This window comes from Hemiscyllium ocellatum, chromosome 32, assembly GCF_020745735.1.
Source record: "Hemiscyllium ocellatum isolate sHemOce1 chromosome 32, sHemOce1.pat.X.cur, whole genome shotgun sequence".
Taxonomy (NCBI): domain Eukaryota; kingdom Metazoa; phylum Chordata; class Chondrichthyes; order Orectolobiformes; family Hemiscylliidae; genus Hemiscyllium; species Hemiscyllium ocellatum.
The window spans coordinates 49,304,632-49,326,156 of NC_083432.1; the positions used below are offsets into that span (position 1 = coordinate 49,304,632).

The 21,525-nt window shown below is 46.0% G+C and overlaps 1 protein-coding gene across 1 annotated transcript in view; it reads right to left on the bottom strand.

Annotated features, from left to right (window-relative positions):
- The window catches only part of LOC132831036 (peptidyl-prolyl cis-trans isomerase FKBP10-like), a 29,510-nt gene extending 17,165 nt beyond the window's left edge, over positions 1-12,345 (bottom strand). Inside the window, exons 1-5 of the mRNA XM_060849080.1 lie at positions 11,723-12,345; positions 9,275-9,420; positions 6,608-6,797; positions 2,569-2,714; positions 534-723 (exon numbers count right to left, since the gene is read on the bottom strand). Coding sequence (XP_060705063.1) covers positions 534-723; positions 2,569-2,714; positions 6,608-6,797; positions 9,275-9,420; positions 11,723-11,913 — 863 coding nt within the window. The 5' untranslated portion in view covers positions 11,914-12,345. The remainder of the gene's footprint in view (positions 1-533; positions 724-2,568; positions 2,715-6,607; positions 6,798-9,274; positions 9,421-11,722) is intronic.
- Positions 12,346-21,525: the final 9,180 nt, after the last annotated feature.

A 21,525-nucleotide genomic window follows, 5' to 3' on the forward strand; every position in this document is an offset into this window, starting at 1 on the left:
CTGAGTTCCTCACCTCAGTCATAAACAGCTGAGACTATGCCCCACAACCCCCCAGTTCTGGATCCAACTCCCTCAGCCCAGGGGAAACACCCTTTCCATATCAATCCTGCCCAGCCCTTTACGGATTTTGTAGATTTTCTAAGTGATCGCTCTCACTCTTCTAAGCCTCAGACTGGGTCTCCTCAACCTGTTGTCAGTGAACCATCCCAGTGCCCCAGGAATCAGGCTGATGCACTGCGTTGCACTCCTTCTGCAGTGAGAGGGGGAAGAGTGTGCGACCCGGTGAGTCTTAATGGAAATTCCTTGTAATGGCCACCCAGACACAGTTGGGTCAGTATTTGGACATGATTGTCTCTTGTCCTTGGCTTTAAGTGGTCTAGTCGTTGCTACATGGAATAGTCAGTTCTTGAAGATTTGGTTAGGGAGGGGAGTTGGTGCATTGGGAAAGTCTGCTTGCCTGCATGGTTACCAGTTCTAATGTATAACAAAAAATGGTCATCATTCAAATGTCAGTGTGACGTTTGAGAGCGTACCTAGAGTCAAAGAAGGTTCCATCCAACAGGCTGCCGTTGTAGTGATAGCGGATGAAGTCTCCAGTCTCGATTTGGCGAGTGCAGGAATCTGGGCTGACCAACTTCTCTATGGAGATAGTGTCATTCGGGTTGTGCAGATCCAGCAGCAGTGTATCGAATACCAGACTGGCCTGTGGGGGAATGTCACTGCCTATTGAGAGAGCAGCAAGGACCAGGCAGAGTTAAACCACAGGGAGACATATATTCTGGTGATAAATATTCAGACCCTGTGCCAAATATCATTACGAACAATGTGTACACACTGTAGGCGTCTCCCTCGCTGTCCGGAAGCAGATGGGAAGCTAATTATCACTCTTCGATTTCAGAAAATGGAATTAAGACAATTCCCCAAACCCCGGAAAGCTCAGGCCCAATAGGGCAAGAGGACAGCTTAGGCAAACAAAACATTGTCTTTAATTCAATCCTATTGTCAAAATCTTGTTCATCAAAATCCTTTGTCCCCAAACACACAGCTCTCCCACATGGTCACGATAAAAGCAAAAACTGTTCTGTTATTTCTTACACCAAATCAGCTTTTCCCTGGATTTCAAACCTTTCATCATCAAAGCTTGATGTTAAGTGATCACTGTTTCCCAGATTACCTTCCTAACCGCAGGGACCTCCAGGGGCCCTGCACTGTGACCCTCGACCTCAGCACTGTCCTACACGGAGAGGCTTGCTTCTTTCAGTTCTTATCAATTTAAAAATGATTTTGTTCTCCATAGAATCATTATTTTTATGGGCCGGGGGGAGCTGTGATTGTCATCTTCAATCCCCTGGTGGTGAAATGGCACCTTGGTAAATAAATAAAGAAATTGCCAGACAAATGTTAACTCCCGGGGTATGAAATGTGACTGGGTCCTGGCTAACTGCATCTGTACGTGTATCAGACTGTTAGGGACCAGTCCAGACTCGTCCCCCTGGGGTGTCTCCTGCAATTATTATCATTCCAGATTGCAAAGACATATTGCCTCAGGAGCAGGAGCTGTTTTAACAGGAGATGGAGACAATTGGCAGAAACAGCATGTACATGGGTTTGTGTTTGTCAGTGAATGGCAGAGAAACACACAAGAGATGGATATACAGGAAGCGAGAGAGTAAAGCTGCCTGCAGCCCCTCCTACGTCCTGTAACATTGATGAGAAGATGACCGATGTCCAGGAGAAGCATCACAAACACAAACCTCCTTCCCATTCAGTACCACCACAGATCTGAGTCATGGGCAGAGCGAAACCCTGGCAGTGGGTGGTCACCTCTTTATTCTTTGTATCATGCCCATCTATTCTGTCACCAGGCAGAATGAACAATTAGGTTCAAGAATTTCATTGGGTTAAAGCGTTAAGGATAATAGAGCCAAGGTAGACAGATGGAGCCTTGATCAAAGTGCATAGGGAAATGATTCCAAGGGGCTGAATGGTCTCAACTGCTCCAATGCCCCCACCCACAAGCCTCCCATTCTTAACTGTCAGATCCTTTGATGTGATGCCATCCCCAACGTGACCACCCATCACTGTCAGACTGGAGGTCACCAGCACATTACCCTCCTGATGTGGAGGCACAGGCTCGTGCCAGGCCTTTCTCAGCTCCGTCACGTCAACCGTCGACAATGAAAGACCATCACAGGCTATTTCACAGAAAGTCATGTCTGCACAACTTTGTCCCAATTCAATGTACTGACTGTCCAACAGGGATCAGTGAGCAGGGATATGGAGTGAGGGGCACTGTGAGGGGTACCTGTTCAGGTACCCAGTCAGGACAATGTTAATATCCTGGCTAAGCAGGTTTAAAGCTCAGGTAGTTTCTGGTCGTGGGTCAGTAAGTCAGCCCACTGAGCCTTGGAGGATCGCAGACTGGGCTGGCAGTGTTCTGCTTCGACAGTTTGTGGTGGTGCTGGTTGGGGGGGGGGGGGGGGGGGGGGGGGGGGTGCAAAGAGGCTTCAGAGTTGATGTAACTCCCAGTGCTGCGGAGATCATTGGTCTTCCAGGGATAACACTTACCGTACCCAGTCTCTCCATAGGCCAGGAATGGAGGGATGATGATGATTCGCCTCTCTCCTACACACATCCCCAGGAGCCCTTCATCCATCCCCTTGATCAACCAGCCGATACCCACATACGTGTCATACGTCTTCATCCGATTGTGGCTGCGGGAGGGGGCAGAAGGACCAAAGAATGAAAAATACACAAAGCAGAGGAACCATTTTCACACAACACACATTGCTCGACCTTCACCCCCCACCCACCCCCACCACCCCAGCCACTGCTGGGGAGAGTTCTGGGCTGCAGATGGATTGAAGGTGCGAGTAAAACATTTGGACATCAACACTACGCTCTGATTCAGCCATGACAACATATTTACAACACAGAAAGAGGCCATTTGGCTCAACTGCACCATACTAGTAACTGTTCTTCATCCCACCCCACCAACATCACCTCCTATCCATTTCTCCTTCATGTGTTTATATAGATTCCCACGAAATGTGTTTACACCATTCACCTCAGTCACCCCTTGGGATTCTAAGCTCCACATTCTCACCAAAAAGTAAAAAAAATCTCCCGAATTTTAGATTCAGTGAAAGTTTAAATGTTGATTTTTTAGCTGTTGTTACAGATGCATCTGCTGAGGATTTCCGGCATTTTCAGATTTAGTTGGGAGTCTTTAAATCAGCCAGACATTAATAAACATGACATCCAGCCTCAACGAGAATGAAAACAATCTGCCTGTTGCACTGGGATTGACCTTCCTGACAATCCCTATTACAGGTAAAAATGTGGGACAAAACAAAATTGTTCTTTCAAAGAGCCAGGACAGAACAATGGGCAGAAATGCCTCTGTGCTGTAAGGTCCAACAATAGGATCAAACTCAAGCTCATGCCTTGGGTTCACCAGGCTTGTGCCCGAAACGTCGAATTTCCTGTTCCTTGGATGCTGCCTGACCTGCTGCGCTTTAACCAGCAACACATTTTCAGCTTCCTTTACTGTAAGCTATACAGCTCTGCTATTGTGAGCTATTGCTGAGGGAAGGCTTGGGGATATGAACACAGGAAAAGGCTGAAAAACACAGAATGAATGGACAGTGAGTCCATTTAATACTTCCATTTAATGGCCTCTCTCATTTTGCACACAGAAGCTTGAATAACAACTCTGCCACTTGCCAGCAATAAGGTCAGCTCTGAACTGAACACTGCTGTCAGAATCCTCGCAGGTCAAGGGATCCCGGAAGAAAAATAAATACTGTGGCTACTGGAAATCGGAATCAACACAGAAAGCGTTGGAGAAACTCAGCAGGTCTGGCAATGTCTGTGAAGAGAAGAACAGAGTTAATGTTGAGTCTGGTATGACTTCTTCAGAGGTGAAAGAGATAAAGAGGAATCCTGGAGAGAAGACAGAACTTCTTCAAGGTAAATATTCCTCATGAGAGAGAATGTCAGAGGAGAAAGCGATCTGGAACACTTGCGCTCAGCACGCTACAATCCAAAAGGAGTTTTAATCACTGTGGAGGGGACTGGGGAATAGCAGCAATCACACACCAACCCAACTGAAATCGGAAATTATTTTGAAAAAAACCATACTGAGGATTTGACAATCCAGGTCAATCAGGACAAGCTGGGAGAGTGTGTGATATATAAGGAGCTAGTTTTGTGATTTGACGTTGTGTCTGTTTGGAGAGATGGGACGTTTGGGAGAAAAGTGGGACTGCAGATGCTGGAGATCAGAGTCGACTGTGTGGTGCTGGAAAAACACAGCAGGTCAGACAGCATCCGAGGAGCAGGAGAATCGACGTTTCGGGCATAAGCCCTTCATCAGGAATGAGGCTTGTGGGCTGGGGGTGCTGAGAGATAAATGGGTGGCGGGGGGGGGGGGGGGGTAAGGCTGGGGGAAGATAGCTGAGAATGCGATAAGCAGATAAAAGTGGGGGAGAAGGTGATAAGTCGGAGAGGGGGGTGGAGCGGATAGATGGGAAAGGTGATGGACAGGTCAGGTGGGCGGTGCCAATTTTGAGGCCTGGGACTGGGATAATGTGGAGGGTGGGGAACTGAGGAAACTGGTGAAATCCACATTGATCTCGTGTGGTTGCAGGGTCCCAAGGCAGAAGGTGAGGTGTTCTTCCTCCAGGTGTCAAGTGGTTAGGGTATGGTGATAGAGGAGGCCCAGGACCTGCATGCCCTTGGTGGAGTGGGAAGGGGAGTTGAAGTGTTCAGGCACAGGTCAGTGGAATTGGTTAGTGCGGGTGTCTCAGAGATGTTCTCTGAAGCGATCCGCAAGTTGGCATCCTGTCTCCCCAGTATGGAGGAGACCACATCAGGGGCAACGGATACAGTAGATGATATTAGTGGAAGTGGAAGTGTGGGTAAATTTCTGTCGAATGTGGAAGGATCATTTGGGGCCTTGGATTGAGGGAATCGTGGAGGGAATGGTCTCTCCGGAATGGTTGCACTTCCTGCAGTGGTTGGGGATTTCACCAGTTTCCTCATTTCCTCACCCTCACATTATCCCAATCCCAAGTCTCCAACTTGGCACCACCCTCTTGACCTGTCCATTACATTTCCCATCTATTCGCTTCACCCTCCACTCTGACTAGTCACCATCACCCTCCCACCTCCATCTACCTATCTCATTCCCAGCTACCTTCCCCCCCAACCCCACCCCCTCCCATTTATCCCACAGCCCCCGGACCCACAAACCTCATTCCTGATGAAGGGCTTATGCCCAAAACATTGATTCTCCTGCTTCTCTGATACTACCTGGCTGGCTGCGCTTTTCCAGCATCACAATCTCAACTCCAATCTCCAGCATCTGCAGTACTCACTTTTTCTCCTCCCTGATACATTTCCAAGTCTGGATGGTGATTGATGCAGAAGGAACTTGAAGGGGCTGATGTTCCCATGTACCTGCTGCCCTTATCCTTCTAAATGGAAACGATCGTGGGTATGGAAGATGCTTTCAAAGAAGCCTTGGTGAATTTCTGCAGTGCACCTTATAGATAGTACACACTGCTGCTAGTGAGCATGTGTGGTGGGGGAGTGAATGTTGATGATGGTGGATGTGGTGCTAATCAAATGGGCTGCTTTTCTTGGATAGTGTCAAACTCTGAGTGTTGTTGGGGCTGCACTCATCCAGGCAAATGGGGAGTACTCCATCACACTCCTGACTTGTGGCTTGTCGATGGTGGGCATACGTGGGGAGTTAGGAGATGAGTTACTTACTGAAGGATTCCCAGTCTCTGACCTGCTCTTGTAGTCACTGTATTAATAAGGTGAGTTCAGTTGTTTCTGGTCAATGGTAACCCCCAGGATGTTGATAGTGGGGGATTCAGTCCTGTTAACACCATTGAATGTCAAAGGGCAGTGGCTAGATTGTACCTTATTGGAGATGATCATTGCCTGACTGGTCAGCATGATGTAAGCCAAAGCCAAGTCCATGACCCAACATGGACTTGGGGGCTGCATGGTGGCTCAATGGTTAGCACGACTGCCTCTCAACGCCAGGGACCCGGGTTCAATTCCACCCTCAGGTGACTGTCTGTGTGGAGTTTTTACATTCTCCCTGTATCAGTGTGAGTTTCCTTCAAGTGCTCCAGTTTCCTCCCACAGTCCAAAGATGTGAGGGTTAGGAGGATTGGCCATGCTAAATTGTCCATTGTTCAGGCTGTGTGGATTAGCCATGGGAAATACATTGGTAGAGGGATAGGGTAGGGTGGTTGGTCTGGGTGGGATGCTCTTCAGAGTAAGTGTAAACTCGATGGGCTGAATGGCCTGCTTCTACACTGTAGGGATTCTATGATTCGTATGACTCAGTGGATGGCAGAGGGAGGTACAAGTCTGGAAGAACCTGAATGATTGGTGATTCAGTGGTTTGGGGAATAGATAGATGTTGCTACAGCAACAGCCCTAAATCCAGGAGATTAGCGCGCAGATCAAGAATGTCACCAAGCAGTTCTAGAGCAATCTAAGGTTACCACTAGCTTAGACCAACTACCCTTGAGATCCTAATTCCCAGGGAAGATTGTAACAGACAATAACACTGGTCCTTCACCTTGAATCAAAGAGTGTCCCATTGAGCAGCGTGCCATTGTAATGATATCGGACGTAGTCGGAGCTCTGCACCGTGCGGTTGCAAACCGTGGGTTTGTACAAAGTCTTTATCTGCACCTTGTCATTATGGTTCCAGATATCATGGAGAATGACGTCAAAGTAGAGAGTGGTGTCAGGAGGGATGACATTATCTGTGAAACAAAGAAGAATGAAAATCTTTGGAAAAGGCAGGTACAACATTGTTCAATTCCTCTCAATATCTCCCATCCTCTCCCAAGTTAGATTATGGCTTTACGTCACTGTTGTGTCTGGTACCTTTTCTGATGAGATCCAAGATGACAGGTTATGGAAACCATTTAATTACAATGACACCTGACTTCCTGCTCTAAACTCTCAGAGAGTGAACCCAAGGCAGCCAGAACTCGAGCTGATAGTTCATCTCCTCATCCAAGGCAGAGCTAAGGCCAATCCCTTCTCCCAACCGCCTAGGATCAACAAAGTGAGCACAAAAAACTGACAACTGATACCTAGTTCAGTATGATCAAGATAAAGAAGATGACGTATGCTCCTGACAGGTGTCAAGTGGATAACACAAGGTGAGTATTGAAAGTTCAGAAGGGAATTGAGAAAACAAATAAGAGAAGCAAAGAGAGTCTATGTGAAGAAACTGGCAACTAATGTAAATGGGGATTGGAAAGTCTTCTATCGGCTTATACTGACTAAAACAGCTGGTAAAAGATTGTGTGCCAGTTAGGGACAAACATGGGATATACATGTGGGTGTAGGGAGTATAGCTCCAGTATTACATCAATACTTTGCATCTGTTTTTACAAAGGAACTGGTCACGATGAAAGACAATTTCAGATGCTGTAATTCAGATGCTTGAAGAGTTTAAAGTTGACAATGGGGCAGATTGGATAAAGATGGCTGTACTTAAAGTGGACAAGACTTCAAAATCAGATGAGATGCATTCTAGAATACTGAGAGAGTGAGAATGCAAGTTGGAGGGCATTGGCTGTACTTTTCTGGTCTTTAGATTTGGGGTGATACCAGAGGACTCTAGAACTGCAAATATACACCCTTGTTCAAAAGAATGAATAAAGCTGAGCTCAACAACTTCAGGCCAGTCAGTTTAACCCTTGGTGATATCAATAACTCAAGACAAAATTAATGGTCACAGAAGCAAATATGGGTTAATTAGCAAAAGCCAACTTGGATTTGTTAAGTGTAAGTCATGTTTAATGAATTTCTGTTTCTTTTGCTGACTTTACAGTAAGGGTTGCTGAGGATAATGCCGGTGATGTGTATATATGAACAAGTTTGCACAATAGCGAGTGAAGATTGGCTGCATAGAATAAAAGGGATAATTGCAACATTGATAAAATATTGACCAAATTATAGCAACACAATATTAATTAATGGTAGTTACTCAAACTGAAGGAAGGTTGATAATGGAATTCTCCAGCTGATGGTAGATTCCTGCTCTTCCTGATATTTAATTGAGCAAAACCTTGGTGCCGAGTTTAATCATTTATGGATGTAAAAATAAAACGTTTTGTGAATTGTGAGGAAGGTAGTGAAATTCAAATGGACATAGACGGATAAGTGGAGTGAGCTGACAATTAGCAATCGAAATTTAATGCTGAACAATATGGAGTGATTCATTTTAGTAGCAAGAACATAGCCATTTGGCCCATTAAACTAGATCTACATTCAACTAACTTACAGCTGATATTCTATCTTGGATATTCATTTTCCCACACAATGTGCATATCCCTTGTTGTGGTCAATACCTATAAATCTGTTGATCTCTGTCTAGAACATACTCATTGACAGAGCCCTCTGGCTTTTAGGATTCAAGGATTCACCAATCTTGGAGTGAAACTGCTTCCTCAGCTCAGTGCTAAGTGACTAACCTTTTATTCTGAGACCACAGAAAGACAAAACAAAACAAACAGGACAATTCTGAAAGGGATTCTAGTGCAGAGAGGCTTGGTTTATATGCACACAAATCATTAAAGGTTAGCTAGGCAGGCTGAGAGCTCTGTTAATAAAGTATACAGTACCCTGAGTGATAATAATAGGAGCTGAGAGTCCAAGAGTAGGGAGGCTATGTTAAACTTGTACGGAATACTAGCTCAGCCTCAAATGCAGAATTACGTCCAGTTCTGAAAAAGATGTGAATGAACTTCAGTTTTGTGGATAGATTTCTGCTTTCTTTGGAAAAGAGAAAGTGAAGAGGAAATTTGATAGCAGTGTTCAACATCTACTCAGCAAACCCAGACAGAGAGAAACTGTTCCTGTCGGAGGAAGGATCAGGAACCAATGAACCCAGATTTAAGGTCATTAGCAAAAGAAGCATGACAACAAACTTGCTCCCATTGCCAAGGATCAGAGTCTGGAAGGCACTGCCTGAGACTGTGGTGGAGCCAAGTTCAACTGAAGCATTAGGGACAGAATAAAATGATTATCTGAAAAGAATAATGTGCAGTGCCATAGGGAGGCGCTGAGGGAGTAACTCAAACTGTATTGCTCCATTGGAGAGCCAGCAGAGGCAAGGGGAATGAATGGTCTCCTCAATACTGGAGCCACGTTGTGACTGGGTCATTGACCAGCGTACCAGCTGACCCATCAACCACTCAGCATCACGGGGAAAGGTAGCCCTTACCGACTCCTTGGCTACCGTATCCAAGGTGGGGAGGAATGACAATACGTCGCCTCTCATTGACACACATTCCAAGGACGGCTTTATCCATTCCTGGGATGAGGCGACCCTTTCCCACTTCGACATTGAAGGTGCTGCTGCGGTCATAACTGAGAGAGTGCAACAGGGGAAAGAAAATGTCAGAATCAAAGCTCAAATTAGACAGGTCAAGCCAATTACACAATAAGAGCTCACAGCCATAACCCAGCATTCATAAATAAGGAATAGTTATGGGTCAGATCATCTGTGTTCAGACTGCATAATATCGATCATTGAGAAATGGACAAGACTGCCCCTCTCCCCCCTCACTCACTCACCTGTCCCCTCCCTCCCTCTCACTCACCTGTCCCCTCCCTCTCACTCACTCACCTGTCCCCTCCCTCCCTCTCACTCACCTGTCCCCTCTCACTCACTCACCTGTCCCCTCCCTCTCACTCACTCACTTGTCCCCTCCCTCTCACTCAGCTCTCCCCTCCCTCTCTTCCTCTCACTCACCTGTCCCTTCCCTCCCTCTCTCTCTCTCCCTCCCTCTCACTCACCTGTCCCTTCCCTCCCTCTCTCTCCCTCCCTCCCCCTCACTCACCTGTCCCTTCCCTCCCTCTCTCTCCCCTCCCTCCCTCTCACTCACCTGTCCCCTCCCTCTCACTCAGCTCTCCCCTCCCTTCCTCCCTCTCACTCACCTGTCCCTTCCCTCCCTCTCTCTCTGCTCCCTCCCTCTCACTCAGCTGTAGTTATCAGGCTTCACTGTGGAAATGTGAATGACCCTGGATTGGTGAGTTTATGTACAGCTCCTCACTGGATGTTTTGTTGTATTCAGATGGCAGGCACTACATGGGGAGTTCCTGTGCTGCTATACGTGGAAGTTGACTGAAACAGTGGTCAATGGATTGAATTTGCAACCCTGTGTATTACTGACTGTAAAATGTTATATGGAGCTGAAGATTGGCTGTAGTTCTATCTTTGCTACCAGCTATTGTCATGATAACAGAGGCAGAGCGGGGCAGGGGGTCACTTAGGTCTGTAAAACAGAGGGGAGGGGTTGGAGGGATAGAAAATATAAACACAATCAATAGGATGCAGGACTCACGCTGGTCACAACAGCACCAGCCTCTTTCCCCAAACTGCAAAATCCTGTTCTCTCGGTTAATTATACACTAACTAAAGAGTAGCCCAGATCAATCCACACCCAGCTTGATTATAGACGTTGAAATAACTCCAGGAAGGTCAGTATCCTGTCACCAAGTCACCCTTTATTTCCCTGTACATAGTACATGACACTGATCCGACTCCATCAAAGCCAGCTCTGAGAATGAACGGGATGTTTGTCACTCTGTTCTTATCTGTCAGCCAGGGCTCCTTGACTGGAGCAGATTAACAGCCCCCAATCAGGGAACTCAGATTCTATAAGGTCACTTTAATGCCCTTGTTCCAATCTTTATAGATGTGTCAGACAGAGCAATGATGGTACAGCCAGTGACGTTGCTCATTTGAAGAGCTGGTGCAGACATAATGGGCTGAATGGCCTTATGTGTCAATCCTGGAACACACTCCCAGAGGTGGTGAGAGCAGACACAATAGCAGCATCCAGGAAGTATCTGGACAATGCAGGAATAAGAAGGGAATAAAGGGATACAGATCCTGTAAGTGAAGATAGTTTTAACATGGAAGAGCAAAATGTGTCAGTGCAGGCTTGGAGGGCCGAAGGGCCTGTTCCTGTGCTGTAATGTTCTTTGAGCGCTGTCCTGTCGGATCCCACAGCACCGTGTCCAGAAAGAGCAAAGGGATGTTCTCTCCGGACTCAGTATTTACCGCTCAAACGTGCTGTTTCAAACAGAACAGATGGTCTGACCAATGTCACACTGTGCTTGTGGGATCTTGCCGTGCATCCTTTTCCGAGAGTCCACCAGCGACAAGAAACTGTTCAAAAGTAAAGCGTGGACTATGAACAGCCTCTGACGGCGCGAATGGTCGGTTTGGGAAGCAGATGATGTGGCAGTGGAACGGGAAGCTCTGGTTAGTGTTTCCTCTCGGGGGGAGGAGGGGGGAGGTGGATAGATGTGGAGGGGTGGGTGTGGGTGTGGGTGGGGTGGTGCAGTTTTTCCACAGGCCCAGCCCCAGTGGCAGGGTGAGAGGAACATTCCCCCAACCCGCCAGGACCCTCCAGCCGGTGATAAAGTCACTCCCCACCTCACACTATTCACGCGATCCCGAGGATCCCTCCGACGGCGCATTCTCTCCCAAAATAACGGCATTTGATAAACAAAAGAAAAACAATGGAGGTTTTTTTGAGGTGGAGAGGCCGGTTCATTAAATGGGGAAGGAGCATTGATCCCGTATAATCCGCTCCAGGAAAACCCGCATCATTTTCTGGAGTTTTATTTTAAAATACAAAGTTTTCATTGTAGTTTTTACCTGGAATCGAACTTCTTCCCGTCCGCGAACGTGCCGTTGTAGTGGTAACGGATAAAATCCCCGCTTTGAACCTCCCGGGGGCACACGGCCGGGATGAAGTATCTGTTAACCAGAACATCAGAGAGGGGGCCGGGTTCACACAGAACTAGAGAGAACAGGAGACACAGGCCGGGGAGCAGAGGGGTGCTCATCGTCAGAGCAGGAGAGAGCGAGAGCAGGAAACTGGCCTGGAAGAGGGGAGAGAGAGAGATAGACGGAGTGTGAAAGTGATCTGGAGGAAAAAGAGAGAGAGTGTGTGTGTGAAACGGACCTGGAGCAAGTTGCTCGGGGGCTGGAATTACTGTCTCTGGCGAACAGAGTGCTGTCTAACTCGCCTCTCACACACACACACCCCTCCCGTCGCTGGGATTTTTTTTCTCTCTCTCTGGAATGTTGTAAACGTGTGCGGCGGTCTTCCCGGGAAATAGCTGTCCAGGATGGAGCAGCTCTGGCTGGAATTTCTCCAGTTAATCCGGAGCGGCTCCTGGATTAACTCTCATTTTGAAGTCGGTTCCTGGTGAGGGCAGGAGCTCTGGGAATTGTTTGATTGGAATCCGGGAGAACAGCTTCATTCAGTGAAGTCAGCAAGATCCCAGGGAATCAGGACCTCTCCTGGAGGGAGGGGGGTGGGGGTGGAATCCTACGGGTCCTAGAGACCATTTGCAGTGTCTCATTTTCTGGGTTTCTGGCGGTCTCCAGCCTCCTCCTGGGTTTGGGGAAACATGACACCATCAAAATGTTTCTGTAGTAAAGTCTCTCCGAAGATGGAGCCAGGGGCAGGATCACATCCCCTCAGAGAACGTGTCTGATCGGGGGGGGGGGGGGCTCACAGACTCCCCCAGAACACAATAAACAGCAGAAACTAACTAATTCCAGATGAGGAAGAATTTTAAAACATTAAATCTTTGGCGTCTCTTGTTCAGCTTTTAACTAAAACATTTGAATTCCTTTGTAAACGTCACTAGCCTGTACAACGATTACACTCCCGTGTTTTATTTTAAAAATCGTTGTAACTTGTTTTTCTGTTTGATGTTGCTATTTATAAAGTCAATCCGATTCTTTTCAATAAAATGCTGCAACTTTTTCTGGGTTAATTATCGTCTCTCTCTTTATTTACTGTGTTAATCTTTTCAGGGGCACAGTTTTGTAACTGAGGAGATTTTAATCTCCTGTTTTGTTTTAATTAAACCCCCACATTTCCACCAAACGGCGGGAGTTCTCACTGAATCCCCAGCACCCATGTTGTGTGTGTGCAGGTGGGGGACAAGTGCAGAAATCTTTGCAACAGCAGCATGGCCAGTGACAAGCAGTGCCCTTCTCATCACAGGACTGTGCCCAGTGAACGGAAGGGGAGGACAGGGATTAAATCAAAATAGAATCGAAGGGGGAAATAATACACTCCACTCCCTGCAGTGCCCACCTCTCTCTGAAAACCTCAAGGGTGTTGGTGGACACTGCATGCTCTTCTAGAGACACCCGGGCTCTGATGTAACCGCGGAAGAGGGGCAGGCAGTCGGCCCTAACGACTCCCTCCACGGCCCACTGCCTGGACTTGTTTAAGGCCAGTTTGGCCAGACCCAGGAGCAGACCCACGAGAAGGATCTCAGACCTGCCCTCCCCCTTCTGCACCAGGGGCCCAAAGATCAGGAGTATAGGGCTGATGTGCAGCTAAAGCATAAAAGAAGGTCTTTAAGGAACCAAAAAGGGAGTGCAAGTGCCCACACCCAATATACACATGGTCCACTGGACTCCACAGCACCACAGAACAAGCAGCTGGGCTGGGAGTCCGTGAACCACCACAATCTGTGGTTGCAGGGGACCGCTGTGTGCAACACATTCCAGCCCAGATCCCTGAGAGAGAGAGGGGGAGGAGTACTGCGTAAAGACCCTTCCACTGGACATCCCTACTGCCCGGTGGAGGGACATATTTGTATAGGAGTACAAATAGGCCAGTCAGCCCATCCAGCCTGTTTCCCTACTCAGTCAGATTGTGGCTGACCTTCCATCTCAACTATTTCTGTTCTGATCACCATCTGACTGAGCAGACAAGGATTTCAAAGATTCACCACACCTTGGGTGAGCAAATTGTTCATCAGATCAATCCTGAATCTTGCTCTTTATCCTGAGATCATGTCCCTGATCCTGGACTCACCATCCAAGGAAACCATCAACCATGTCACCTCCTGTAAGAACTTTTAAAGTTTCGATAAGATTAGTTGGTTTTATGAAGGTACTTATTTTGCATCCTCAGCACTATAGTCTTCAAAGTGATTGACTGATCTTCTTCCAAAATATTCCTGGGCCACTTTCCCCAATGTATTGTTTGTATTGTTTCCTTAATTAATCAAAATTATTTTGTTTTTTAAAGGTTTATTGCTGTTAAAACTTGGACCTTGTTAATATTTTGTCACTTTGCACACTACCTGATCTTTCTCACTCCCTTGCACAATTCCTCCAGAAGTCTATGTTTTGTCTGGAAACAGTCAGGCAGAAAGTAACATTTTTAAAATACAAGTTCTTTCTTCTTTAAAAAGAACAATTTATTTCTGCAAAATTTTATCTCCAGCTTCTGAAAATTATGACTCTATTAAAGATCAAATTAAACTTAAAATGATCTTATGTCCATGAGTGTCAAATAGTGATATTATTTATTTTTGAAAGTTTATGCAAAGTAACTCAGTCTGCATATGAAATGCAATAATAATTTGTGTTTTGCTCGTTTTTGGAGGATGGGGCAGAGTATGGTTTATCAACTTATTTCCTCTGCAGACTATCTGAGAAATAATTTCAGAAGCTGTCTGTCTGGCTGCAGTCGGGTTTTCATTGCTAATCTGTCCCTATTTCAATTTCATTGTGAAAAGAAAGATGTGACTTTGTGTACAAAGTTAAAAATCACACAACATCAGGTTATAGTCCAACAGGTTTATTTGGAAGCACTAGCTTTCAGAGCACTGCTCCTTCAATAGGTGGTTGTGGAGTATAAGATTGTAAGACACAGAATTTATAGCAAAAGTTTACAGTGTGATGTAACTGAAATTATATATTGAAAAAGACCTGGATTGTTTGTTAAGTCTCTCATAGAGTCATAGAGATGTACAGCATGTAAACAGACCCTTCCGTCCAACCCGTCCATGCTGACCACATATCCCAACCCAATCTAGTCCCACCTGCCAGCAACTGGCCCATATATCCATTGAAACCCTTCCTATTCATGTACCCATCCAAATGCCTATTAAATGTTGCAACTGTACCAACCTCCACCACTTCCTCTGGCAGCTCATTCCATATACGTGCCACCCTCTGCGTGAAAAATTTGCCCCGTAGGTCTTTTTTATATCTTTCCCCTCTCACCCTAAACCTATGCCATCTAGTTCTGGACTCCCCGACCCCATGGAAAAGACTTTTCCTATTTACCCTATCCATGCCCCTCACAATTTTGTAAATCTCTATAAGGTCACCCTTCAGCCTCCGACGCTCCAGGGAAAACATCCTCAGCCTGTTCAGCCTCTCCCTCGCTCAAATCCTCCAACCCTGTTAACATCCTTGTCAATCTTTTCTGAATCCTTTCAAGTTTCACAACATCTTTCCGATAGGAAGGGGACCAGAATTGCACGCAATATTCCAACAGTGGCATAACAAATGCCCTGTACAGCTGCAACATGACCTCCCAACTCCTGTACTCACTACTCTGACCAATAAAGGAAAGCATACTAAATGCCTTCTTCGCTATCCTACCTACCTGTGACTCCGCTTTCAAGGAGCTATGAACCTGCACTCTAAGGTCTCTGTTCACCAACACTTCCTAGGACCTTACCATTAAGCATGTAAGTCCTGCTAAGATTTGGTTTCCAAAATGCAGCACCTCGCATTTGTCTGAATTAAACTCCATCTGCCACTTCTCAGCCCATTGGGCCCATCTGATCAAGATCCCGTTGCAATCTGAGGTAACCTTCTTCGCTGTCCACTACATCTCCAATTTTGGTGTCATCTGCAAACTTACTAACTGTACCTCTTATGCTCACATCCAAATCATTTATGTAAATGACAAAAAGTAGAGAACCCAGCACCAATCCTTGTGGCACTCCACTGGTCACAGGCCTCCAGTCTGAAAAGCAACCCTCTGTCTTCTACCTTTGAGCCAGTTCTGTATCCAAATGGCTAGTTCTCCTGTATTCCGTGAGATCTAACCTTGCTAATCAGTCTCCCATGGGAAAACTTGTTGAACGCCTTACTGAAGTCCATACAGATCACATCTACCACTCTACCCTCATCAATCTTCTTTGTTACTTCCTCAAAAACCTCAGTCAAGTTTGTGAGACATGATTTCCCATGCACAAAGCCATGTTGACTATCCCTAATCAGTCCTTGCCTTTCCAAATACATGTACACCCTGTCCCTCAGGATTCCCTCCAACAACTTGCCCACCACCGACGTCTGGCTCACCGGTCTATAGTCCCTGGCTTGTCCTTACCACCCATCTTAAACAGTGGCACCACATTAGCCAACCTCCAGTCATCTGGCACCTCACCTGTGACTATCGATGTTACAGGTATCTTAGCAAGAGGCTCAGCAATAACTTCTCTAGCTTCCCACAGAGTTCTCGGGTACACCTGATCAGATCGTGGGGATTTATCCACCTTTACCCATTTCAAAACATCCAGCACTTCCTCCTCTGTAATCTGGACATTTTGCAAGATGTCACCATCTATTCCCCTCCAGTCTATATCTTTCATATCCTTTTCCACAGTAAATACTGAAACCAACATGGTCATTCTTTCATATGTAAATTGCCAAACGTTTTTAAAAGTTACATTCTCAAGTGAACTTTAACAATAGGTGCCAAGACAGCCCAGATAATGCATTGAAATTGTGAGCTGCTCTATGTGAGATTGACTGTGCCACAATGGTCAGGCTAATTCTAATCTAAAAACTAGATTTACAGAATCTTACATGGATTCATGCAGTTTTTGAGTAGGGTAACATGTAATTCTGCAAATTCAATTCACCCCACGAACTTATATGTGTATGTGTGTGTGTGGATGTGTGTGGGGGTGTGTGTGTGTTTATGAGTGTCTGTGAGAGACTGTATATGTGTGTGAGTGAGAGTGTAAAGGAGTATAAGTCTGTGAGAGGGTGCATGAGTGAGTGTGGGAATGTATGTGTGAGCGTATGAGAGATGGTCTGCGTGAGCTTATGGGTCTATAAGAGTGTGTGTGTGTGTGTGTGTGTGTGTGTGTGTGTGTGTGTAATGCAATGGTGGTCACCTGTAGTGTGACACGAACCCAAGGTCCCAGTTGAGGCCATCCCCATGGATACCGAACTTGGCTATCAGCCTCTACTCGCCCACTTTTCATTGTTGCCTGTCCCAAAGTCCGTCTTGGAGGATGGTCACCCAAAGGTCCAAGGTCGAATGTCCCAGAAGGGTCAGTGTGGGTAGGGATGATGGGGGACAGTGGGTGGTGGATGGGGGGCAGTGGGTTGTGGATGAGGGGATGGAGGGATAATGGGAATGGAGTGAGGTGGGGCTAATGGGGATGGGAAGGGTTGGTGCAGATGGGGATTAATGGGGTGGGCAATGAAGATGAGGGCAGTGGGGTGAATTGGTGGTTACAGGGATGGGAAGGGTTGGTGCAGTTGGAAAGGGTCATGGGGGTTGGGAGGTGGAGAATGTATTGTGTAAATGAAGGGGTAATATGTAGGTCATAGGCATGCTGGCTCAGTGGTTAGCACTGCTGCCTCACAATGCTAAGGACCTGGGTTTGATTCCAGCTTCGAGTGACTGTGTGGAGTTTGCACATTCTCCCCATGTCTGTGTGGGCTTCCTTCCACAGGTTAGGGTGGATTGGCCATGCTAACTTGCCCATAGTGTTCATGAATGTGGAGGTTGGGTGCATTAATCAGGGGTAAATGTAGAGTTGTAGGGGAATGGGTCTGGGTTACTCTTTGAAGGGTTGGTGTGGGCTTGTGGGCCGAAGGGCCTGTGTCCACACTATAGAGATTCTAGAATTCTGTGAAGATAAATATTTTGTACTTGCAGAATTACATTTTACTTTGCTCAAAAACTGCATGAATCCATGTAAGATTGTGTAAATCTGTTTTTTAGATTAGAATCAGTCTGACCATTGGGGCACAGACAGCCTCACACAGGGAGCTAACACCTTCGATTATTATCTGAGCCGACATGATGCCAATTGTTAAAGTTTGCTTGAGAATGTAACTTTTTAAAAAATTTTGCAATTTACATATGAAAGAATTGAAACCAACATGGTCATTCTAAAAGATGAGAGACTTAACAAACAATCCAGGTCATTTTCAATACATAATTTCAGTTACATCACACTGTAAACTTTTGCTATAAATTCAGTGTCTTACAATCTTATATTCGACAACCATCTGAAGGGGAAGCACTCCGAAAGCTAGCGCTTCCAAATAAACCTGTTGGACTATAACCTGTTATTGTGTGATTTTTAACTTTGTACACCCCAGTCCAACACCGGCATCTCCAAATTGTGACTGTGTGTGTCCTTATGAGTGGGGCAACATCTGGACAGTGGCTTTAATAAGATCTGCTGCCCCCTGGTACCATTGGGTTCACAGAGCAGCGACAAGTTCCTGAGCAAAGTGCTCCCTGGTTGCTCGGCGCCAACAGCATTGGGGCAGCCAGGCTCCGCTGGATTTTCGGAACTTTCCCACCGCTGCCCCGTGATCATCAACTTGAAATATTGACGCTAGCTTTCCTGTTCGTATCAGGTTTTCTCCGTTGCTGGTCTATTTCAAACGGACCACTTCACCCCATCCTATTTCTCTTTAGTGGATCACTCCACTACTCTATCTTCCCAAAATCGACAAGTCCTCTGGTCCACTTCCCTTCCGACGATTCGCCGGTTACACGGCATCCATCTCAATGCCTAATAAACCTTCTCTTCCCTTCATGTCTAGTAAGACTGAAAGTCAAGCCACTTTCCTTGTGAATAGAGTTTGTTAACTGCTCAGTCTCACAGCTCTCCCACTGTTGTGTTACAGTTTCTCAGCCTGGAGAGTGTTAAATGGCGGAGCAGAGGTTGAATGGCTGACTGCTGTCTTTAGTTTGATCCTTATACATGTGCTCAGAGGATACTTTCCAATTAACCTGCTCAGGGATGTTAACAAATTTTAACAGGAAAAGTCAGGGCAAATAACGATAAACCTGTTTCCACTGGTTGGGGATTCTAGAACTGGGGGCATAGTCTGAGAATGAGGGCCAGACCGTTCAGGAGAGATGTTAAGAAGGGCTGCTACACACGAAGATGTTTGGAATTCTCTTTCACAAAGGCAGTTGATACCGGATCAGTTGTTAATTTTAAACCTGAGAAGGATAAATATTTGTTAATCAAAAGTATTAAGGGATAAGAGCCAAAGGAAGGCACAAATCAGCCATGATCTCACTGAATGGTAGAACAGGCTGGAGGGGCTGAATGGCCTCCAGCTGCTCCTATGACATACCTCTGGTGGGAACTTGGGCCTTATGCTCAAAGATAGGGACACTACCATTGTATCACATGAATCCCTAGCCCTTACATATTTTCAAACTACTAACTGCTACAAACATTTCCCTACACATGCATTTTGAAAAGTGCTAACTAGTAAAACACCCATGTAGCCAGTTCAATATTTCCATAATTCAATATTTCCATAATTCAATATTTCCATAATTCAATATTTCCATGCAAATCCCACGATGAACAATGCTAACCATCAGAAGTGAAAAGCCCTCACATATGTTCTCAGACATTAATAACAATCACCTGTTTCTTTTGAACATTAAAGGTAATTATATTTTCAAAAAAAGAACTTAAATGATGTGATTAACTGAACATTAACGTTCACAATATCAAGATGTACCAAAAAGGATCTCTTGCACCCCCACCCCCTCTCCCCCCACCCACCTTACTGCTTTTGAAGTGCCATAACCTCATAATCAGAGTCAGTTAGCTAAGTTGGCTGGACAGCTGTGTAGTGACACCATGTTGATGGGTTCAATTTCTGCACTGGCTGAGGTTACAATGAAGGAGACTCCTTCTCAACCTCTTGCCTTCCCTAAGGTGTGATGATCCTCAGGGTAAACCGCCACCAGTTGTCTCTCTCTCTCTCTCATGGTCTGGTGGGATTACAGGGATTTTACCATTTACCTAGTGGAGGAAGGACGTCAACTTGCACACAGAAGATGCCACGGGTTGTGGTAATAACTACCAGAATGTGTTCAGCATCATTTGTGATTCCTCAGACACTGAAGCAGTCCATGTTCAAATGCAACATGATTTGGACAATACCAAGGCTTGGACTGACAAGTGACATTCACATCACACAATGCCCATCTTCAATAACAGACAATTTAACCACTGCCCCTTGACATTCAATGGTGTAGCCATCACTGAATTTCCTACTATCAACATCCTTGGGGATACCATTCACCAGAAACTCAACTGGACTTGCCACATAAACACCATGACTATAAGAGGTCAGGGGCTAGACATACTGTAGTGAATAACTTACCTCCTGACTCCCCAAAGCCTATCTGCCATTTACGAGTCAGGATTAGGAGAGTGATGGAATACTCCCTGGATGGGGGCAGCTCCAGCAACACTCAAAAAGCTTGATACCATCCAGGACAAAGCAGTCCACTTGATTGGCACCAAATCCACAAACACCTACTGTCTCCACCACCGACACTCAGTACACACTGCTAAAACTATCTACAAGATGCACTGGAGAAATTCAAAGATCCTCAGACAGCACTTTCCAAACCCATGACCACTTCCATCAAGAAGGACAAGGGCAGCAAGTATTTGGGAACACCACCTCCTGCAAGTTCCCCTCCAAGGCACTCATCATCCTGACTTGGAAATGTATTGCTGTTCTTTCACTGTCATAGGGTCAACATCCTGGAATTCCCTCCCTAAGACCATTATAAATCAACCTCCAGCACATGGACTGCAGCGGTTCAAGGAGGCAGCTCACCCCCACCTTCTCAAGGGGCAACTAGGGACGGACAATAAGTGCTGACCCAGCCAGTGACACCCACATTCCACGAATGAATAAAAAAAACCCACATCAGAGATTGCTGGAAAAACTCAGCTTGGTCTGGCAGCATTGGTGGAGAGAAAGCAGAGTTAACATATTGGCTCCAGGGTCCCTTTTTTTCAAGGGTGTTGGTGGACACCACGTGCTCCTTCTCCAGGGACACTCCGGCTCTGACATAACCACGGAAGAGGGAAAGGCAGTGATTTCTTGGCTGTTTTTTTTTCTTTTCTTTTTTTCTTAACCCCCACACTAACGCCTAACTGCGGTAGTGCTTATTTTGTCCCCAGCGCCCATGTTGTGTGTGTGCAGGTGTGAGACACAAAGTGTACAAATCTTTATTCAATTCCCACCACCAAGAAAAATAGGAAAACACCCGAGTGGCCAGTGACAAGCAGTGCCTTCACATCCAAGGGCAATGCTGTGTGATCAAAACAGTGAGGGGAGGGCAGGGATTAAATCAAAATAGAGTTTGAGGGGGGGAAATGATGCACTCCACTCCAGGGTCCTTTTTTTTGCTGTGTGATCAACAATCCTGGTCTTTTTTTTAGTGACATTCTTGTTTTTTTTTTAATAACCCCACACTACTGCCTAACTGCGGTAGTGCTTATTTTTTTTCCCCAGCACCCATGGTGTGTGTGTGTGCAGGTGTGAGACACAGTGAAAGACACAAAGTGCACAAATCTTTATTTAATTTCCACCACCAG